Source organism: Diabrotica undecimpunctata, chromosome 4 (genome assembly GCF_040954645.1).
Source record: "Diabrotica undecimpunctata isolate CICGRU chromosome 4, icDiaUnde3, whole genome shotgun sequence".
NCBI classification, from domain to species: Eukaryota; Metazoa; Arthropoda; class Insecta; order Coleoptera; family Chrysomelidae; genus Diabrotica; species Diabrotica undecimpunctata.
This window is the reverse complement of record NC_092806.1, coordinates 8,467,517-8,485,755: the sequence shown is the minus strand read 5'-3', so window position 1 is coordinate 8,485,755 and position 18,239 is coordinate 8,467,517. Positions and strand designations below refer to the sequence as shown.

At 33.4% G+C, this 18,239-nt stretch overlaps 1 protein-coding gene across 1 annotated transcript in view; it reads right to left on the bottom strand.

Annotated features, from left to right (window-relative positions):
* Positions 1–6,266: 6,266 nt before the first annotated feature.
* Positions 6,267–18,239, bottom strand: part of LOC140439098 (engulfment and cell motility protein 2-like) — a 40,490-nt gene continuing 28,517 nt past the window's right edge. Inside the window, exons 12-13 of the mRNA XM_072528782.1 lie at positions 13,123–13,244; positions 6,267–6,587 (exon numbers count right to left, since the gene is read on the bottom strand). Of these exons, the coding sequence (XP_072384883.1) occupies positions 6,364–6,587; positions 13,123–13,244 (346 nt within the window). The 3' untranslated portion in view covers positions 6,267–6,363. The remainder of the gene's footprint in view (positions 6,588–13,122; positions 13,245–18,239) is intronic.

Genomic DNA, 18,239 nt, shown 5'->3' with positions numbered 1-18,239 from the left:
TCAAGTAACATCTTAAGTATTGACACAACCTTGTTTATCCCGAATAGCAATTATTTAAACATCTATACTTGCCCAAACAGTCTCTCTAGAGATATTTTGTAAATCGTAATCGATTCTATGAGGCTTCATTTATAAGGTTCAATAAAAAAACTTCCAAGATTTTATTAAATTTGTTCTTAAAAATCAGTTTGAAAAAGAACTAACTTTTTAGCTTCTAAACATTTATAATAACTTTAGGCTCAATGAAAAGCTGGTGGAAACGCACATTTTCCAAAAAACAGAACCTTCTATGACCGATAACAAGAAACACGCTGAGATATTACAGCGGACAGTTTTCACTTTTCCGTGACGGTATTTTACGAGTACCATCATTTTAACGGGTTATAACTTTTTACTTCTTCACTGTGTATCCTATCTATAAGTTGGATCATAAAATTTAGATCTTCTTTTACACTTTGTTCAAGTTTTAGCTCTTAATGTTAATTAATAATGGAAATATGGCTTTAAGAAAAAAAGTGCTATCTGGTTTTCTATTAGTCATAGAAGGTCTGTTTTATTAAGAGTGTTTTTTCATCGAGCCTACACACAAGAGTATGAATATAAAAAATGTCAAAGTTATTTATAAATGTTTATAAGCTAAAAAGTCAGCCCTTTTTAAAACTGTTTTTAATAACAAATTTAATAAACATACCTTAAAGATGAATCCTTTTAGAATAGATTTCGATTTACATAATACCTCTAGAGTTACTGTCTGGGCAAAAACGGTTGTTTTAATCGCTCTCCGGGAAAAACAAATTGAATAACATTTTTTGATCTTTTTGAAATTTAGCACACATTAATAACTCAGTAGTTATATTACGTGTCATTATTCAAAAATCAAAGCTATTAAAATTTATAAATAACTGCAAAATTAAGGGTTTTTCGCAACTATCTTGGTGAATTCTTTATGTATTTTTATTTATTTATTTAACCTCATTTTAAACACAAAATGATTGTTATTACATTGAAAGAGTGCTTACTAATGCTAAAAACTAATAACTATATTAAAAACCAAACCTAGACAGAATAAAACAAGTAAAAAACACTATACATCTAAATTAAATTTTAAGACAACAACTTTTGCAGACTAGAAATTGGTTTCAAAAGTAGCTTTTATTTGTTTTACAGAAGAATTAAAAAGTCTATATCACAGTTAATTATCACATGGTTATATTCTTCTAACATCTTATTTATGGGTGAACAATCAGTCTTATTAGTTAAAAACAGTCGTTTGTTATTAATTCTTAGATGTATTTTTGGAACAGTAAATTTAATACTATTTATAAAAAAGCAATCTTTATATTTAATGTGATTTACAACATAGTAAATGAAAAGGGCTGAATGAAAATTTCTTCTGTTATCCAGTCGCTGAACTTTAAAACAAGTTAACATAGCACTATAGGAAATCATGTATGGATATATATCAAACTTTCTGACACAAAGAAACCTCAAGAATCGTTTTTGAATCTTTTCGGCTTGTGGTGCCCATATAATAGAGGCATACTCCAAGTGAGGTCTTACCAGTGCGTTGTATAATGATATTAGAGTTTCAAATCTTTTAAAAAATTTTGAATTACGAATTATGAAGCCAAGAGTTCTGTATGCCTTTCCAATGATGATCCGATAATGTTCATTAAATCTCAAATTTTGCTGAAACATTACTCCAAGATATTTGCAAGTTTCTTTCTTCCAAGTACAGTGCTAGAAATTTTGTATTGTCAGTCAGGGTCAGTTTGTACATTATTCTTAATATTTTCATTGTGACACATATCGTCCGTTCGGATGAAAACTGTACAATCTCAAAATTTACAAACTTTTCAGGAGAGCATTTTTAAGATTTATCGCTAAATAAAATTTTCCACAATAAACATTAGCTGGTTTTTGTTTTAGTTTGTATTAGTTGTATCTTTTCTATGTCGAAAAAACTTGAAAATATTTCAACCATAAAAATAATAATAATAAAAAATAAATTTTTAAAATAAGATGTTTTGAATTTTGCTACTTTTTCATAAAAAATATTATTAATTTCCATTATTGTACAGATGTTTAAAAGGTACTATTATGATAAAATAGGGTTTGTCCAATGAAAAATTGAGATTATAAGCAAATTTTTATTCTCAAAAATATTATAACAAAGAGTAATATGGCATAAACGTAAGAATTTACAACGTACAAAAAAAATTTAACCTTACAATGAAACTTCTTAGAAATGAGTGTACCGAAAGCAAAACTCTTTATTTAACAAAATCACATTTACTATTAAATACAAACAATCACTTAAAGTAAAAACAAATTAAAAGGAACGGGAAAGTTTTTCAAAGATTTTTATAGAATCCAAGATAGATGGTTTTCTTTTGCAGTAAACCTAATAAACCATTTTTCCTCTGCTGTAAAATTTTAATAGATACGTGGTATATTGATTTAAATAAATAGTTTTCTCTTAGAGATTTAGAATTACCAGATGCAACTTTTACCATTTTAAAATGTTCTTGACTGTATGAAGTCTTATAAAAAAAACTGCCATGATTAGCTTTTGTAACTTGTAAAATTTTTATATCATTCATTTTAACAGTTTCATTTTCTGTGTTTTTAGAAAAGTTACGCCATAGATCATTAGCAAGAGTCTTAAAATCTTTAAATTGATCGTATGTAAATTCATTTACTTTGTAAGGATTACCGGATTTCTTGGCTGTCCTTATTAAAGAAACGTTATGATCAGGAGTATATAGGTCCAGATTTAAGGGCTTTTTTAATGTTTCTCTGAATTACGGAATGAGTAGAATCATTTTCATTTTGCGTATGCCCTTTAATGAGAAATTGAATTAAGGGTAGGAATTACTGGCACAGCCTGAAAGTACATACTTGGTAAAAACTTGTTTTTTTTTGCTGACCTGTGTAGATATCACTGTAAAAAATGATGTCTTTACCTTCAGTTGCACTTGCAGATAACTCCTGGATATGATTAAAAACGCATGTGGCTATCTCGTTAGCTCCTATGTTGCCTTGCCCCTCATGCCAGAAAAAACACCCAACATCTTTTGTTTTCAAATCGAAAATGGGAAAATTGTAAGCATTTAATTTCGAGACTTACTAAAAAGTTGAAATTTCGCCTTTTGGACAAAGCAATGATGCTTGAAGATCATAAACAGCAACAATTAGCGATGATCTACACTGAGCTTCGATTTGTCTTTTTCTTTTTCTAACTGTGATAATTCTTTTTCGTTTATGTGGTCTTCGTATACCTTTCTCATTATTTCTTTTTCACTTCCAACAGCATTACTGTAGGCAGTACAATCTTGACACGCGTCTTTCTTTGGAATGAAAAAACTAATATTAAATTCCGTATTAAAGATTTTATGAAACATAACATAGTTAATATACTTTTCTTTTTTGTCAGTACACATTTTAACATAATCCCTATAAATATCACTAAGATTTCTACGTTCTGAGATGTATTCTCTGCTAGAATTAGCTCGAATATAATGGCTCTTGACACGAGGAATCGATTGAATAAACTTTCTAGCAATATTTTGTAATGACTCGTCAACAGAGTGATGATGTTCATGTTTACCTCTCCTGTCTTCAAGTAAAGGCATCGGATTATTCATATGAAATACCTTATTTCGCACTGTTCGCATTATTGAGAGAGATACATCAAGAGTATTTAGGAAAAATTTTTGACATACAAATTGTTTTTCTTGGTCTGTTGCTAGATTTGTATACATATTTTGGCTTTATTTCTTAGATGCTATTAAGCAATGAAGGTACGCTTATGCAATGCATCAGGTAAAGCATAGTATGCATCAAAAATTTGTGTCCGTTGCTTTTCCGTAAATTTAGTTGTGCATTTTTGGGTTAGCTTTGCGTTTATGTATCTTTTTGGGTGGTGAATTTGTTTGCGTTGTTTGAGACTGCAGCGGTAGTGATTGCTCTTCTGCAGTAGGCTGCGAATCCCAATTGTTTGGAGCTTTTTCTGTCGTTGGATTAAAATCTGGATCTGCTACACTATCATCTGAGTCATAATCGTTTGAAGAATTAGTTGAATCAGAATCACTAACAGTTGACGATGAATCTAAAAAATAAAAATATTTATTAACGAAAATCGACATTAATGAAAACATAACAGAAAACTAACGTTAAATAATACGTCGAAAAGAATACAATATCATAATTAAACACAGCCCGCTGTAAAGTTTGTGATTAACACAATACAATTACGAATTTAAATCAATTTTTTGTTCAACTTTATCTGAAACAGTATACAATTACGGAAATATACTATTACACTGATAAAGATTGCATCATATACCACTAAATTTTTTCACGAAAACTATACAATTTCAAAATTACATGATTTTAAATAGAAGAATGTTTGAAAATATTATGAGGAAAGTTAAATCAATTGGAAATTATACACTATTAATGAAACACAAAGCTTACCTTCAAGTTATTATTTTGGTTTTGTATACTCTTTAAGCGAAACAGCGTGCGCACTTCCTCGATTCGTGAACACAACTAAAGATTTTACCGTTTTAGAGCGAAAGAGATGCACGATCCTTCCAATTTAAAACTAACCAATGCGCTCCCTAGCGGATATTTCTTGAATTACGATTGATTGTCACTATTCCAGAGAAAATATTAATGATACTGAGCGTTTCTATATACTTAACTCAATTTCGTAAAAATTTGGAGATTGTATACTTTTCATGCGAAGAGACGATATATGCTTTCCTACTAAGCTGTTTCACCTCTCGTCTCAGTGATTTGAGCAGTGAACCAAAGCATTTGCAGATTTATTTACCTGCTCATGAAGACGATTCTTACGTTTAATCTTCGATATAAGTTCCGAAGTAAAGAAAGTAGGATACTTGTTTATTATTCTTAATACATTCCTCGACTGTTTTAATTTAGAAATTCGCAAATTGAAGAAATTTTTAAGATCTACAATTTTTATTTGAACCATTTTTCTCTAAACTGCATAAGAAACGTTTTATACACAAAAAATGACTTTTTCACTCTTGAATATTGTTTAAGACAAAAACAAAGGAAAGTCAGCTTGTATGTCTTCACGGATTTTTTATCAGCTACCCCTCATATTCCTTTTAGAACCTTTAGATATCTGTATAAGACTTTTAGGTAAAATCAACGATTTTTTTGCCAGATAGACTGGTGTATTGAGCTCGCCCTTATTTCGGTAGTAACAGGCGCTGTACTTGGAGCGCAAATGTTTGATACTATGTGCCACCGTCTGTCTGTACAATACAATAAGTAAATATCAAAAAAAGGTCTCACTTTAAGTATAACCGAAAGTGTTAGCAGGCTGTAATTTTTTTTTTTTTTTTTTAGCCCTTTTTCTATCCGAATTGTCGAATAAAGGCCTCTCCCATTTCTCGCCATTCATCCCTGTTGTGTGCTTGGTCCTGCGACTCTTTTGATATCGTCGCTCCAGCGCATTTGAGGTCTTCCTCTTGGTCTCTTCGCATCGTACGGTCGCCAGTTTCCGACTTCTTTGTTCCATCTACCATCTTCGAGACGTTCGTTGTGTCCAGCCCATTTCCATTTTAATTTAGCTGCTTGTTTCGCGGCGTCCTTTATTTTTGTTTTGTTCCGGATTGCTTCGTTCGTTTGCCGATCTATTAGTGAGATACCAAGCATCTGTCGTTCCATGGCTCGCTGAGTTTTTCGAATCTTGTCCATGTTCTTTTTTGTGAATGTCCAGGTTTGAGCTCCGTTTTGGGAAGGATACAAGAATCGAACACTTTGGTTCGAAGGTTTTGGGGTATCTTTTTGTCTTTCAGTATGTATGAGAGTTTTCCAAATGCGGCCCATCCCATTCTTACTCGTCTGCTTATTTCGGTAGTTTGGTTTTCTTTGTTTACCTTGATATTCTGACCCAGATATATGTATTCTTCTACATGTTCCACTTTTGTTCCTTGGATGGTTATCGTCGGTTGATCATCTTTATTCGACATTAGCTTAGTTTTACTCAGATTCATTTTCAGTCCTTTTTTTATGGATTCCGTATGAAGCTCATTGATCATCGTCTTCAGTTCTTTCCAGCTGTCGGCTATTAGTACTACGTCATCTGCATATCTTAGATGGTTTAAATACTTTCCGTTTATCGACAGTCCCTTCGTTTCCCAATTTAGTGATTTAAAGATGTCTTCAAGTGCGGCAGTAAATATACAAGTTAATATTTTATACTGTACGTAATATAAAAGAAATCCTTTATGTGTTCAGCATTTTAAAATATATTTTATTTATAAAACGAACAGCATTAATAAAAAACCTAAAACTAAATTATATTCATCAAAAATAATTTTATTAATTTTTCTGTTTTGGCACTTCCGGTGGAGGTCTTCTTGTATATCTCTCTCTCCTCGTCACAATCTCTGGTTTGGGGGGCAATACTGGCTTCGGTAGAGGTGGAATTGGAGGGGCATTTTTTGGTATAGAAACATTTTGTAATTCGATAAGCTGAAGTTTCAAGTCCATTTCTACTAATGTTTCGAGTTCTTCGTTGAAGAGGTCACTTGTTCGACCTTTATCTAAAAAGAGTTGTAAAACACTTCTTAATTATTAATAGAAAAAACTGATACACTTCACTCAAATAGATTTATGTTTCTCTGTGAATTGTCGATAATTGTATGAATAGCTTACACAAAGAACCCATGTCGACAACCGGCCTCAAGTCTAAAAATACATTTTGTTGAAGAGAATGCACTATTATTGAAATATTCACAAATTGTAGGGTGGCTATTCTAATAGATTTGCTGGTAAGGTAATAAAACGATTATAAAGACAGAAATTTGGCATTATGCAGGGTGGACAGAATATCAAATAAATACTGAATCCAAATGTATACAAAGGTATATAATTAAAACCATCTAACGGGGTACATCACAGAACGTTTTCGTAATTAATATTCCATCATCAGTGTTATCATAAAAATATATAACCGCTTTAGTTAAAGAAAACATGAAATTTAAACTTTTGACCAAGGTTAATACAAAATGTGGTTAATACTTAGAGTATGTTTCAACTGTAGTGGCGGAAATTTCTAGAAACAGTAAAGCCTCACCAAACAAAGCAGTGGCGTTTCAAAACATACTATGATTTAAATCAAATTATTAAAGATAGGTACACACAATTTATTAAACAATGATATTAGATTATATTTTTGGCAATATTGTACTACGTTTTAATACATATTATTATAATATAGCAATATTATAATATAGAAAAACAAGCAGGATTTCGTGCGGGTCGATCCACTATTGACCACATTTTCTCCTTAACCCAGATAATAGAAAAAAAGATGACAAGGAATCAAGAGATTCATATGTTGTTCGTCGACCTACGGAAAGCCTACGACAGCGTTCCACTGAAGAAGCTCTGGCAATCAATGGAAAGCACGAATATTAATACAGAATTAATAAAAGCCGTCAAAGTGCTATACAACCAACCAATAACAAAGATAAAAGCAGGGACACCAATAACAACAGGATTTATAACATCAAAAGGATTAAAGCAAGGATGTTGCTTATCTCCCACTTTATTTAAAATATATCTCGCAAGTGCTTTAAAAAGATGGAAACAAAAATGCAGGACAATGGGGATACCGCTCACCAATACTATGGTATATACGCTTAACTTTGCAGACGATCAAGTAATAATGGCTCAAGATTATGACGATTTAAACTATATGGCACGAAAATTAATTGAAGAGTATGATATATGGGGTCTAGAAGTAAATAAAAAGAAAACTGAATACATGTGCATTGGAGCAGAACAAAAAGATCTCATATTAGACGATAACACTACGATAAAGCACTGCTGTGACTACAAATACCTAGGTATCACTATTTCACAAGATGGAACATTAGACAAAGCCATACGAGAGAGAAATACGTCAGGGAGAAAAGCCATTACAATGTTAAACACCATTTTATGGGACCAATCCATCAGCAAAGAAAATAAAAAGAGGATATATGAGACTATAGTAAAAAGTATCACTTTATCCAGCTGTGAGGTATGTCCACTGAAAGAAAGAACACTGTCAACGCTGAAAGCGACGGAAATGGATTTTTGGAGAAGAGTCGCAGGAAGATCTAGAAGAGAAAGGATTACCAACGAACGCATTAGAGAAATAATGGGAATCAAACGAACAATCACAAATGACCTAACAACAAAACAACTTATCTGGTTCGGACACATACAAAGAATGGACGAACAACGAATGCCAAAAGAAATACTAAAGTGGCAACCAGAAGGAAAGAGAAAACGAGGTAGACCGAGAAAAAGTTGGAGCGAAGGAATAAATAAAGAACTGAGAGGGAAGGCCATAGAAGAAGATCTATGGAACAACCGGTCTAAGTGGCGATTGGAAGTCGGAAAACGGCGGAGAACGTTATAAACCGACAAGTAGTAGTAGTAGTAGTAGTATTATGATATATCGCATACATATATTGTCTGTATGTGAAACCATAGATTACAGTATTAATAAATATTAATTACAAAGATTGTTTTAACTTTAAAAACTTTATTATTTATATTATTACTCACTTAAACGTTACAAAGTTAAATAGAACAATATACGAAATGATTTTAATAAAGTAAAAAAATAATACATACATACAGGACAGTTTGGAAAACTTATATTCACATAGGTTACATAGGTACATCGTAATGTTAAATTATATTATTCACTTTCATAATCAGATCCACTGCCGTCATTTAAATTAATTTAAATTAGTCATTTCAATTAATTTAAATTAATATAAATAATAAGTCAATTTAAATTAATAATTTAAATCAGTCCTTAATTCTTCAGTAATTACATCTATGCGACGTTCACTTTCCAAATACTTATCTTCAACCTTGACAAGATGTTCACACACTTTCTTTCAGTTATCTACCTCTAGCAAATTCCTGTTCCACCAACACTTTTACGTCTTCTAACTTAAAATAAACGTGTTTTTTTTGCAACTTCATTTTTTATTTGCGCCCAAACCATTTCTATAGGGTTCAAGTCTGGATGATATGGCGGATGTTTTAAAGAAACATTCTTGCAGCACTCAATTGACTTACCTTCGATTCTGTAATATGTAATTTTGTCCAAATATTCATTGCATAGAGTACGAATATCATTCCGTTCAATTAATAAACGTCGATTATCTTTCGTTTTCTTCCATTTAAATCCCAAATCTTTCACAATTCTGTAGAGAGAACTCACACTTCCAGTCCACTCGTACACCTCTTCAAGCCTTTTCTGCAAAAGCTTCAATGATACACAACAACGTTCAGTCTCATGAAAACGAAGAACTGTATTTCTAATGAACTGTTTGTCATACTCCCTCAAGTCTGTCACGGTTGCTTTCCTTTTAGCAAGTGTTGTAGCTGGAAATTTTAGTATATTATTTGACCCTTCGTTTTTTAACATACTCACTTGTTGAATGATCCTTTTTACTGTACGTAAACTAGCTTCTTAAGTAACTCCAGTAGCTTGAGTCACACGTTGTTTAATACTGGTTCGATTATCTTCAGGAAATAGTATTTGCATATATTTAAATATATTGTAAACTATTCCTTTGGATTCTGGTGTCAATCTGATCTGTTTACTCCTACTACACTTAACCATCTCTATTCTATAAAATAGTTCTAATACGCGTTGTAGCCCCTTTCTAGACTCGACAACATTATGAGACTAAATTACGACCTCTTTTGAAATCCAGTGACTAGAAAATATCGGAAATAATTCTTATCAGTTCTTTGTATGTCCTTAACGAGTCGTTAAGGAGTCATTAATAATGACTTTATAATTACAGCTTTAAGGTAACTGATACTAAATTAGAAATGAACTCTTACCAAACTTTAAAGAGTATCAATTATTAAAGATGGTATTATAACAAACAAAAAGTTTGCTATCTATAAAACAATCTGTGTACAATCAAACTCCATTTATTATTTAAGTGAGTAATAATTTTGTAATTAGTGCGATTTCAAATAATTTAATTTGTTTAACACGTTAACTGCCTATATATTCTGGGTAGGTTTTCACCAAGAGCCGCTTTCTGTTTTTGATACACAGACGTTTATTTATTAGTTTTTGGAAAAGTTCGAATAAAGTAAGTGTTTTTAAACTAAATGCACATATATACAATAAGGGTTGGTGGTGAACGCGCCAGAGCGTCACTGGCGCTCGGCTCTAGTATTTATATACATACGCCGTACGACGCGCTGGTGCGTTTTGTAAATAATATTGATAAAATCAGGTTTAATAGGAACATTTTATTGATTTACTAATACAAAATACAAATAAAACAAGAAATACAAAATAAGATACAATATAGATATATAAAACAAAATTAAGGTTTAAATGTGGGATATTTGACAGCAATCCAGACAAAATTTACCAAGATCCAGACAAGTTTTCTCGTAACTTTTCCCTTTAGATCTTTTACCTCTCGTTTTATTATTAGGTGATCTTTTGTAACATGTTTAGTTTCAGAATTATTAATTTTTAAAAGTGATCTAACGAGTTCTAAACGAAATTCGTAAAGATCAATCTTTTTTCCAGAATACTTATTGTATAGTATGTGCAATAACCATCATCTGCATAATATGTATAAATATTTTTGTTGGCCATCGTACAGTTTTTCGTTGACAAGGATAATAGGCAAGCATCTGGTCTTGTCGGTAAATACCAGACATATTATTATATCTTATAATAGGCTCTGGTTTCATTACATGCTGACCTCTTCTTGTTGTAACTTGTTGTAAGGTGTTTTGACATTCTGTTGTTATATAGTAAACGTCTCTCTTATCCTTCCATTTGCCAACTAATACCCCTTTTCGGCAACGGGCAATTGTTGCACCTTTAGCAAGTTTTTCTTGTTTTACTTCTGCAGGATTATTTTTACGGTCAATTCGAAGAGTTCCTGTGCAGTAAGTTGAAAATTCAAGCAAATTTTTGGCTAAATCAAAGCTGTTGTAAAAATTGTCCATGTAAACGCAATGGCCTACATTTAGTTTCCCTTCTAAAAGGTGCAAAACTACTTTATTGGCATGTCCTTTTCCACCTGAATCGTTAAACATTCCAGAATAAACTAAAAATTTTAAAATTAGACCATTTGGTTCGGTCAACATATACAACTTTATTCCATATTTATGCTTTTTGTTTTTTAAGTATTGTCTAAAATTAAGTCGTCCTCTGTGTAATACCATTGACTCAGATAAGCTCAAATTACGATCAGGATAATAAACTTCTTCCATTCTCTTATTAAAAAAGTTTATCATCGATCTAGTTTTATATATTCTGTCTTCAGGTACTTGTTCTCCCTCTTCTGGATTTTTACTAAAATGCAAACAACGCAGTATGACCATAAATCTGTTCCGGCCCATAAAAGTGGAAAAAATTGCATTAGCAAAAAGAGTATCTTTCTTTTTCCAATAATCCTCACTCCTAGGCAATGAAATGTGACCCATATGTAAAACCAATCCTAAAAAGACTAGCAGTTCTTCGGGAGTCAAAATTTTCCAATCGAAAATTCTAGAATGTGTCGCCCCTGAATTAAACAAGAAAACGTACTCGGCATACCTGTTGGTCTCATCACATATTTGCTGCAAACATTCATCAGTAAGTAGCATTCGAAAAAAGTGAACTGGATTATTATCGGGAACTTGTATTAGTAACTCCTGGTGTTTTAAAAAAGGGAAATTTTTCATACCATCGACATTTTCTTCCCATTTATCGCTTCCATCAACTTTAACGAACAGCTTAGTCTACAATTAAATATAGTTTTATTAAAAGATTAATATTTGCATTTAATTTTATAACATACATTATCTTCCGTATCCTCAATAAGTGCTGCAGGTAAGTTATTTTCAATTTCATCCTCAGATTCTGGTAAATACTCACTGTCTGAATCAAGAAAGTCATTAAATTCTTCATCGCTTGTTTCTAATAACCTCAACAGTTCTTCATCTGATAATTTTTTTTTTCATATCTAACTTTCTTTTTTTATTTGAATTTAAGCCACTTGGTATAATATCGTCATTTGTATTATTTTTATTAATTTTTACACTTAAATATGCACACCCTATGTCATTCAAATATAAACTAACCAAACGAGATGTGAAAGAACCCAAATCATATTTAGGGGAAACACTGAAAATATCCAGGTATTACCAAGCTTTATGATTCACGAGTCAAAAAATAAGAGAAATATTGAAATCTGGGAATTACTAATCTTTAGACGGTTACTAATGCGATAAAATAATAAGCATTTGCAGAATTTTATGTACTGTTACTAATATTTACAATTATTACAAAGCCAAAAGATATAGACACCCTGTCTGGACAAAAAGTCGTTAGTCGAAGAACCAAGAACAAAGTTGGAGAATTGATACCCCTAGTTACCTGCCTTTGAAATATAAAAGACCCTCTTGTAGCGCCAGTGAAATAATCCAAGATCATAATCAATAAAAGTCTGAACGCGCGAGAGCGTCGTCGGCGCCTATCTAAAGTCTTGTAGCGACGCGCCAACGCGTTATCGGCAAGGAACGTGTTAATATTGCAACGCCACTGCGTGGATCTGATCATAGATATTCTATTGTCTGCGCGATTAACTATTTCGTGGAAGGGCTCGCCACTCGATTTGAAATAAGCTGTACTAGATTAAATTGAATTTGAGTTACATTATTTGATCTTATATACTAGGATCTTTAAGTTACAAAGGAATATATACCATGGCAACATAAGACTCCACTCTAAGTTGCTAGTCCTGAGACAAAGTGTCTACGAGGACTTGTCGATAGCAACTAATTGAAATAACAATAATGATATGTTAGGACGGAAGTCGGAACAAAACAGTCAGTAACTTGAGGTATTTGTCTAAATATGACAGTAGCCAGCAATGTTTTAAATTAAATAAGTTAAAATTACAATAAAAATAACAGTAGCAACCATCAATGTTGTAGTTTGAATTATGAATTTAAATTTTTTGTGATACATGGTATACAGCCAGCTACAGGAACTTAGTTTCCTTGTGGATTATAATTAAATTAGTATACAAGATATACCTGTTATAATGTTCAATCCGTCGGTCCAGATAGATGCTATCTTAATACTTGCTGCCGCAAAATTCACTTGACTCTCAGAGTGATTTATAAAAATCGAGAACGCGAGTGCTGGAGATCTGCATCTAAAAACAAATAGAACATTTAACATATTTCAATAAACAACTTTCAACAAAGTTTAAATTAACAATGTAAGATAAGCTAATAAGGAAAGATATGATTTATTTATATTTATTTTTGTTTTTTCTTTTTATTGTATTCAAAATCTACTTGAATGCCTATTTTAATTTATTTACAGTCACCTAACATTAACACTAAAAATCATTCTTTAACCCTCGGATAGTGTTCTGGGGTATACCCATCGAGCAAAAAGACAAAAGAGGGAATGTAAAGGTAGTGGGGGCAAAAATATTGTTAGACAGGAAGTGCCATCTTGAGAGGCCAAATTAAACAAGGAAAGAGAGTCTTTCCTTGTTTAAGAAATCAAATTTAGTTGGGTTATGTTATTATTTAAATTATTTCCGTGTGGATGTTGTCTGTCGCCCATCGGACGCGTCCCCAGGTGGTGGATAGGGGAACGCCCTAACCAGTCCTAGGACTGGCGGGTAGGTGGGAAATAAAATACCACCCGTGAACCAAAACAGACTGGCATGGCAACCCAACAGAGTCCCTGGCCCTCCAGGTTGGGGGTTAGGCTAGAGGCTAACAACCTCTTCCTGTAAAAATCATATGTTACGGAACCTCAAGGACTATTAGCCGGACGGAACTTACGACGACGACACTGCAAACGAAAAATGGAATTAAGATTAGGAACATGGAACACCCGAACCCTGTACCGAGCTGGAGCACTCGCATCTCTACTAGACATAGTGAACATGTACAGAGTAGATGTTTTGGCACTGCAGGAAATGCGATGGACGGGAACAGGCATTCTTGATAAGAGAACCCACTCCATATATTACAGCTGCAATGAAAACCAACACATAGATGGAGTGGGATTTATAGTAAACCAAAGAACAAAAGGCCTAGTTATTGATTTTAAAGCCTACAGTCAAAGAATGTGCTATTTACGCTTAAAAGGTAAATTCTTTAATTACAGTTTAATTAATGCACATGCCCCGACCGACGACAAACTAGAAGACATTAAAGAACAGTTTTTCGAAGACCTAGAACAAGCCTACAGAAGATGCCCCAAAAATGACATTAAAATAGTGCTAGGTGACATGAATGCAAGAATAGGACGAGAGCATGTTTTTATGCCGACTATAGGAAGGCATAGCCTACACAACATCAGTAGCGATAATGGATTACGACTGATAAACTTAGCAGCAGCACTGAACATGACCGTCGCTAGCACCTATTTTGAACACAAGAATATACACAAGGTAACCTGGACCTCCCCTGATTTAAGAACAACTAGTCAGATTGATCACATCTTAATAGATTCAAGACACGGAACGGACATAATAAACTGCAGAAGTTATAGAGGCGCAAACATAGACTCAGACCATTGTTTAGTGATCTCAACACTAAGGGCTAGAATTTCAAACTCCAACAAAGAAAAAGAAATAAATAGAAAGAAATGGAATGTACAGAAGCTGAGAGATGCAACTGTTGCAAAACAGTACTGGGAAAATGTTACCAATAGGTTAAGGAATCAAAGTCTAGGCGAAGAAGACCAGAGAGATATAGACTCATTCTGGAACAGGATAAGGGAAGATATTGAGTCAGCAGCACAAGATGAAATAGGAACAGAAACTTGTACCCGAAAAAATCACTGGTTTGACGATGAATGCAAAGACGCAACACAGAAAAAAAATGAAGCCTATGCAAAAATGCTTACGCGCCGAACTAGAACAAGTATAGAGAATTACCAGACAAAGAGAAGAGAAGAAAAGAAAATACACAGAATGAAGAAACGAAACCACTTAAAAAAGGAACTTCAATATATAGAAAACCTCAACAGAGAGAAAGAATTCAGAACATTCTATAAGAAAGTTAACATCAACAGAAAAGAATTTAAGGCAAACACAAATCAATGTAGAAGTTTAAATGGCGATCTCTTAACAACAAGAACAGACGTACTAAACCGATGGACGGAATATTTTAACCAGATACTTAATATAGAGGAAGAAGAAAACCCGGAAGACGAAAGCTGCGAGGTAAGCGGAGCAGACGAGAGGGAGGAGGATCCACCAACGATCCTGGAAGTTAAAGACGCTGTAAACAAACTAGCCAGAAACAAATCACCCGGAATAGATAATCTCCCAGCGGAATTATATAAAGAAGGTGGCCACGATATCATAATAGCCCTACAGCAGCTTATAAAAGAAATATGGATACAGAAGTCCCTTCCCAATGATTGGAATATTGGAATACTTTGCACCATACACAAAAAGGGTGATATCTTTGAATGCTCTAACTATCGAGGAATTACGCTCCTAAATGCAGCGTATAAAATATTCTCCAATATACTATGCCATCGTATGGCACCATATGCAGAGCGAATAATAGGACAATACCAGGCTGGTTTCAGAGGTGGTAAATCAACAATTCATCAGATTTCAACCCTAAGACAAATTCTAGAGAAAACACTGGAATACGGTGTAGACACGCACCACATATTTATAGACTACAAGGCAGCCTACGACTCTGTAAATAGAAGAGAATTGTTTAGAGCAATGATAGACCTAGGAGTACCAAATCAGTTGGTAAGTTTAACCAAACTAACCCTTGAAAAAGTTGAATGCAAAGTACGAATCCAGGGGGAACTCTCTGAACCTTTTAAAACAAATAACGGGCTACGTCAGGGAGACCCACTCTCCTGTATACTATTCAATCTAGCTTTGGAAAAAGTAATACGTACGTCACAAATCACAACTACCGGTTCAATATATAACAAATCTGTGCAAATCTTAGCATATGCTGATGATATCAATATTGTTGGGAGAACGGAAAACGCAGCACGAGAGGCGTACGTAGCATTAAAGGAAGCGGCTACAAAAATGGGTTTAATAATAAACACCAACAAAACAAAATACATGAAAATAGGTACGCAACCACAAACACTACGGCCACTTGTTATAGAAAATGACGTCATCGAAGCAGTTAACGAATTTGTATACCTGGGAACGCTCGTCAATACTGAAAATGACACTACCGCAGAGATAAATCGCAGAATTTGCACGGCTAATAGATGCTATTTTGGGCTTAATCTCCTTTTTAAATCTACAGTTATATCAAGAAATACAAAAGTAAAACTCTACAAAACAATAATACGCCCAGTCCTAACATATGGTTCAGAAACCTGGACTTTAACAAAAAGTAATGAAAACATGTTAGGATGTTTCGAAAGAAAAATACTAAGGCGCATCTATGGAGCGGTAAATGAAAATGGTGTCTGGAGAAGACGATACAACTTCGAACTCTATAGGATATACCAGGAACCAGATATCGTAAAACACATAAAGATAGGACGTCTAAGGTGGGTAGGCCATGTTATGCGGATGGAGCAAACCGACCCAGCTAGAAAAACGCTCCTTGATAGACCTATTGGTCAAAGAAGAAGAGGAAGACCCAGAACAAGATTCCTAGATAACATCGATGAAGACATGAGAAATATGGAAATACGTGCTTGGCGGAGGAAGGCGATGGATAGGGACGACTGGAGAAAAATTCTTGGGGAGGCTAGGACCCACACAGGGTTGTAAAGCCAAAATGATGATGATGTTATTATTTGTCCCAACTGTCACATGAAATCTTATTTATATTGAAGTTTTTTAACAATTGTTTCACATTTTAGACTGTTATCGTTAATATTTAATTAAAATTTTCTAGTCTAAGACACATTCTGAAAACTATTTTATAGCTACTGTTAATAAGTGTCGGAAAATTTAAATTTGGCGCATTCGCATTTCCGGATATGTCGGCCATCAGAGGCCACTTTTTTGGTCGCCTTTTCATAACGATTAGATTCCCTCTTTTGTCTTTTTGCTCGATGGGTATACCATACCTCAAGTACTCCTTTTATTTCCATAAAATCGAAATTAGATGAAATAGCGTCTTCTAGCTGTAGTTTATACAATACATGTTTTCTCACGATGACCTTGTTACTAGATGTACAGTCTGTCCCAAACCCTTCTTTCAGTGCGTCACTAATTTTGACGTCATATAGGATTTTAAGAATGTCGAGAATTATTGCATGACATTTTAGTTAAATTTAACAGTTGCAGGATTGTAACTCTCTTTTTCTAATTGAAAATAATTTAATAATTTTAATTTTAGACTTTGTTCTTTCTCGATATATCTCGGCATGTTTAAAATATTTTTATGACAATAAATACAAAATTAAATTTTCACTGTAAAATGTCAGATAATACTAACCTGGAATGACAATTATCATTTTTTCAGTTGACATTGTGAAAGTACTGTCACATGCGCATCATTGATTGGATATCTATTTAGCGTATTCTAAACTCCAACCAATTACACATCCGTAAGTAGAATTAGCTTTACGATAAATAATTTTCTAAGTTCTATGTATAATAATCACAGACTCACATTTTTTTCTGTCACTTCTAGCTTAATGTGTTAAAGAGAATTCGATCAACTATGACGCACTGAAAGAAGGGTTTGGGACGAACTATACATACAATTTCAGTTTGAATTAGGAGTTACTCAAAGACGGTTGGGGTGTGTTATACCCCGGTACACTACTGTTGACTTTTAGTTGTTTTGTGTTCTAGAGGTAAATTTACATATTTTTGATATTTTTTCGAGATGTACTATGATTTATATTTTTCTTTCAGCGATACTGAATTATAGAATAATTATGTCTTACGAACAGGAGCAGGAAAGGTTAAAACGTTTATGGGCGGAGTTTGGCAGTATTTCTGACGATGATAAATCGTTCATTGATAGTGAATCTGAGGAAGAACAAACCGCATTAGAAAGTCAAGAGACAATCATATTGGAAGAAAGGGCTCAAGGAGAGACAACAGACAAAAGGGAGGATTCTGAAGAAGAAAGTGATTGGGCCAGTTTCTGGTACTAAACGTAATATTACATTCGATAACTGGTTTACCAGTTATCCGCTCATGATCAATCTACTTCAGACTCAT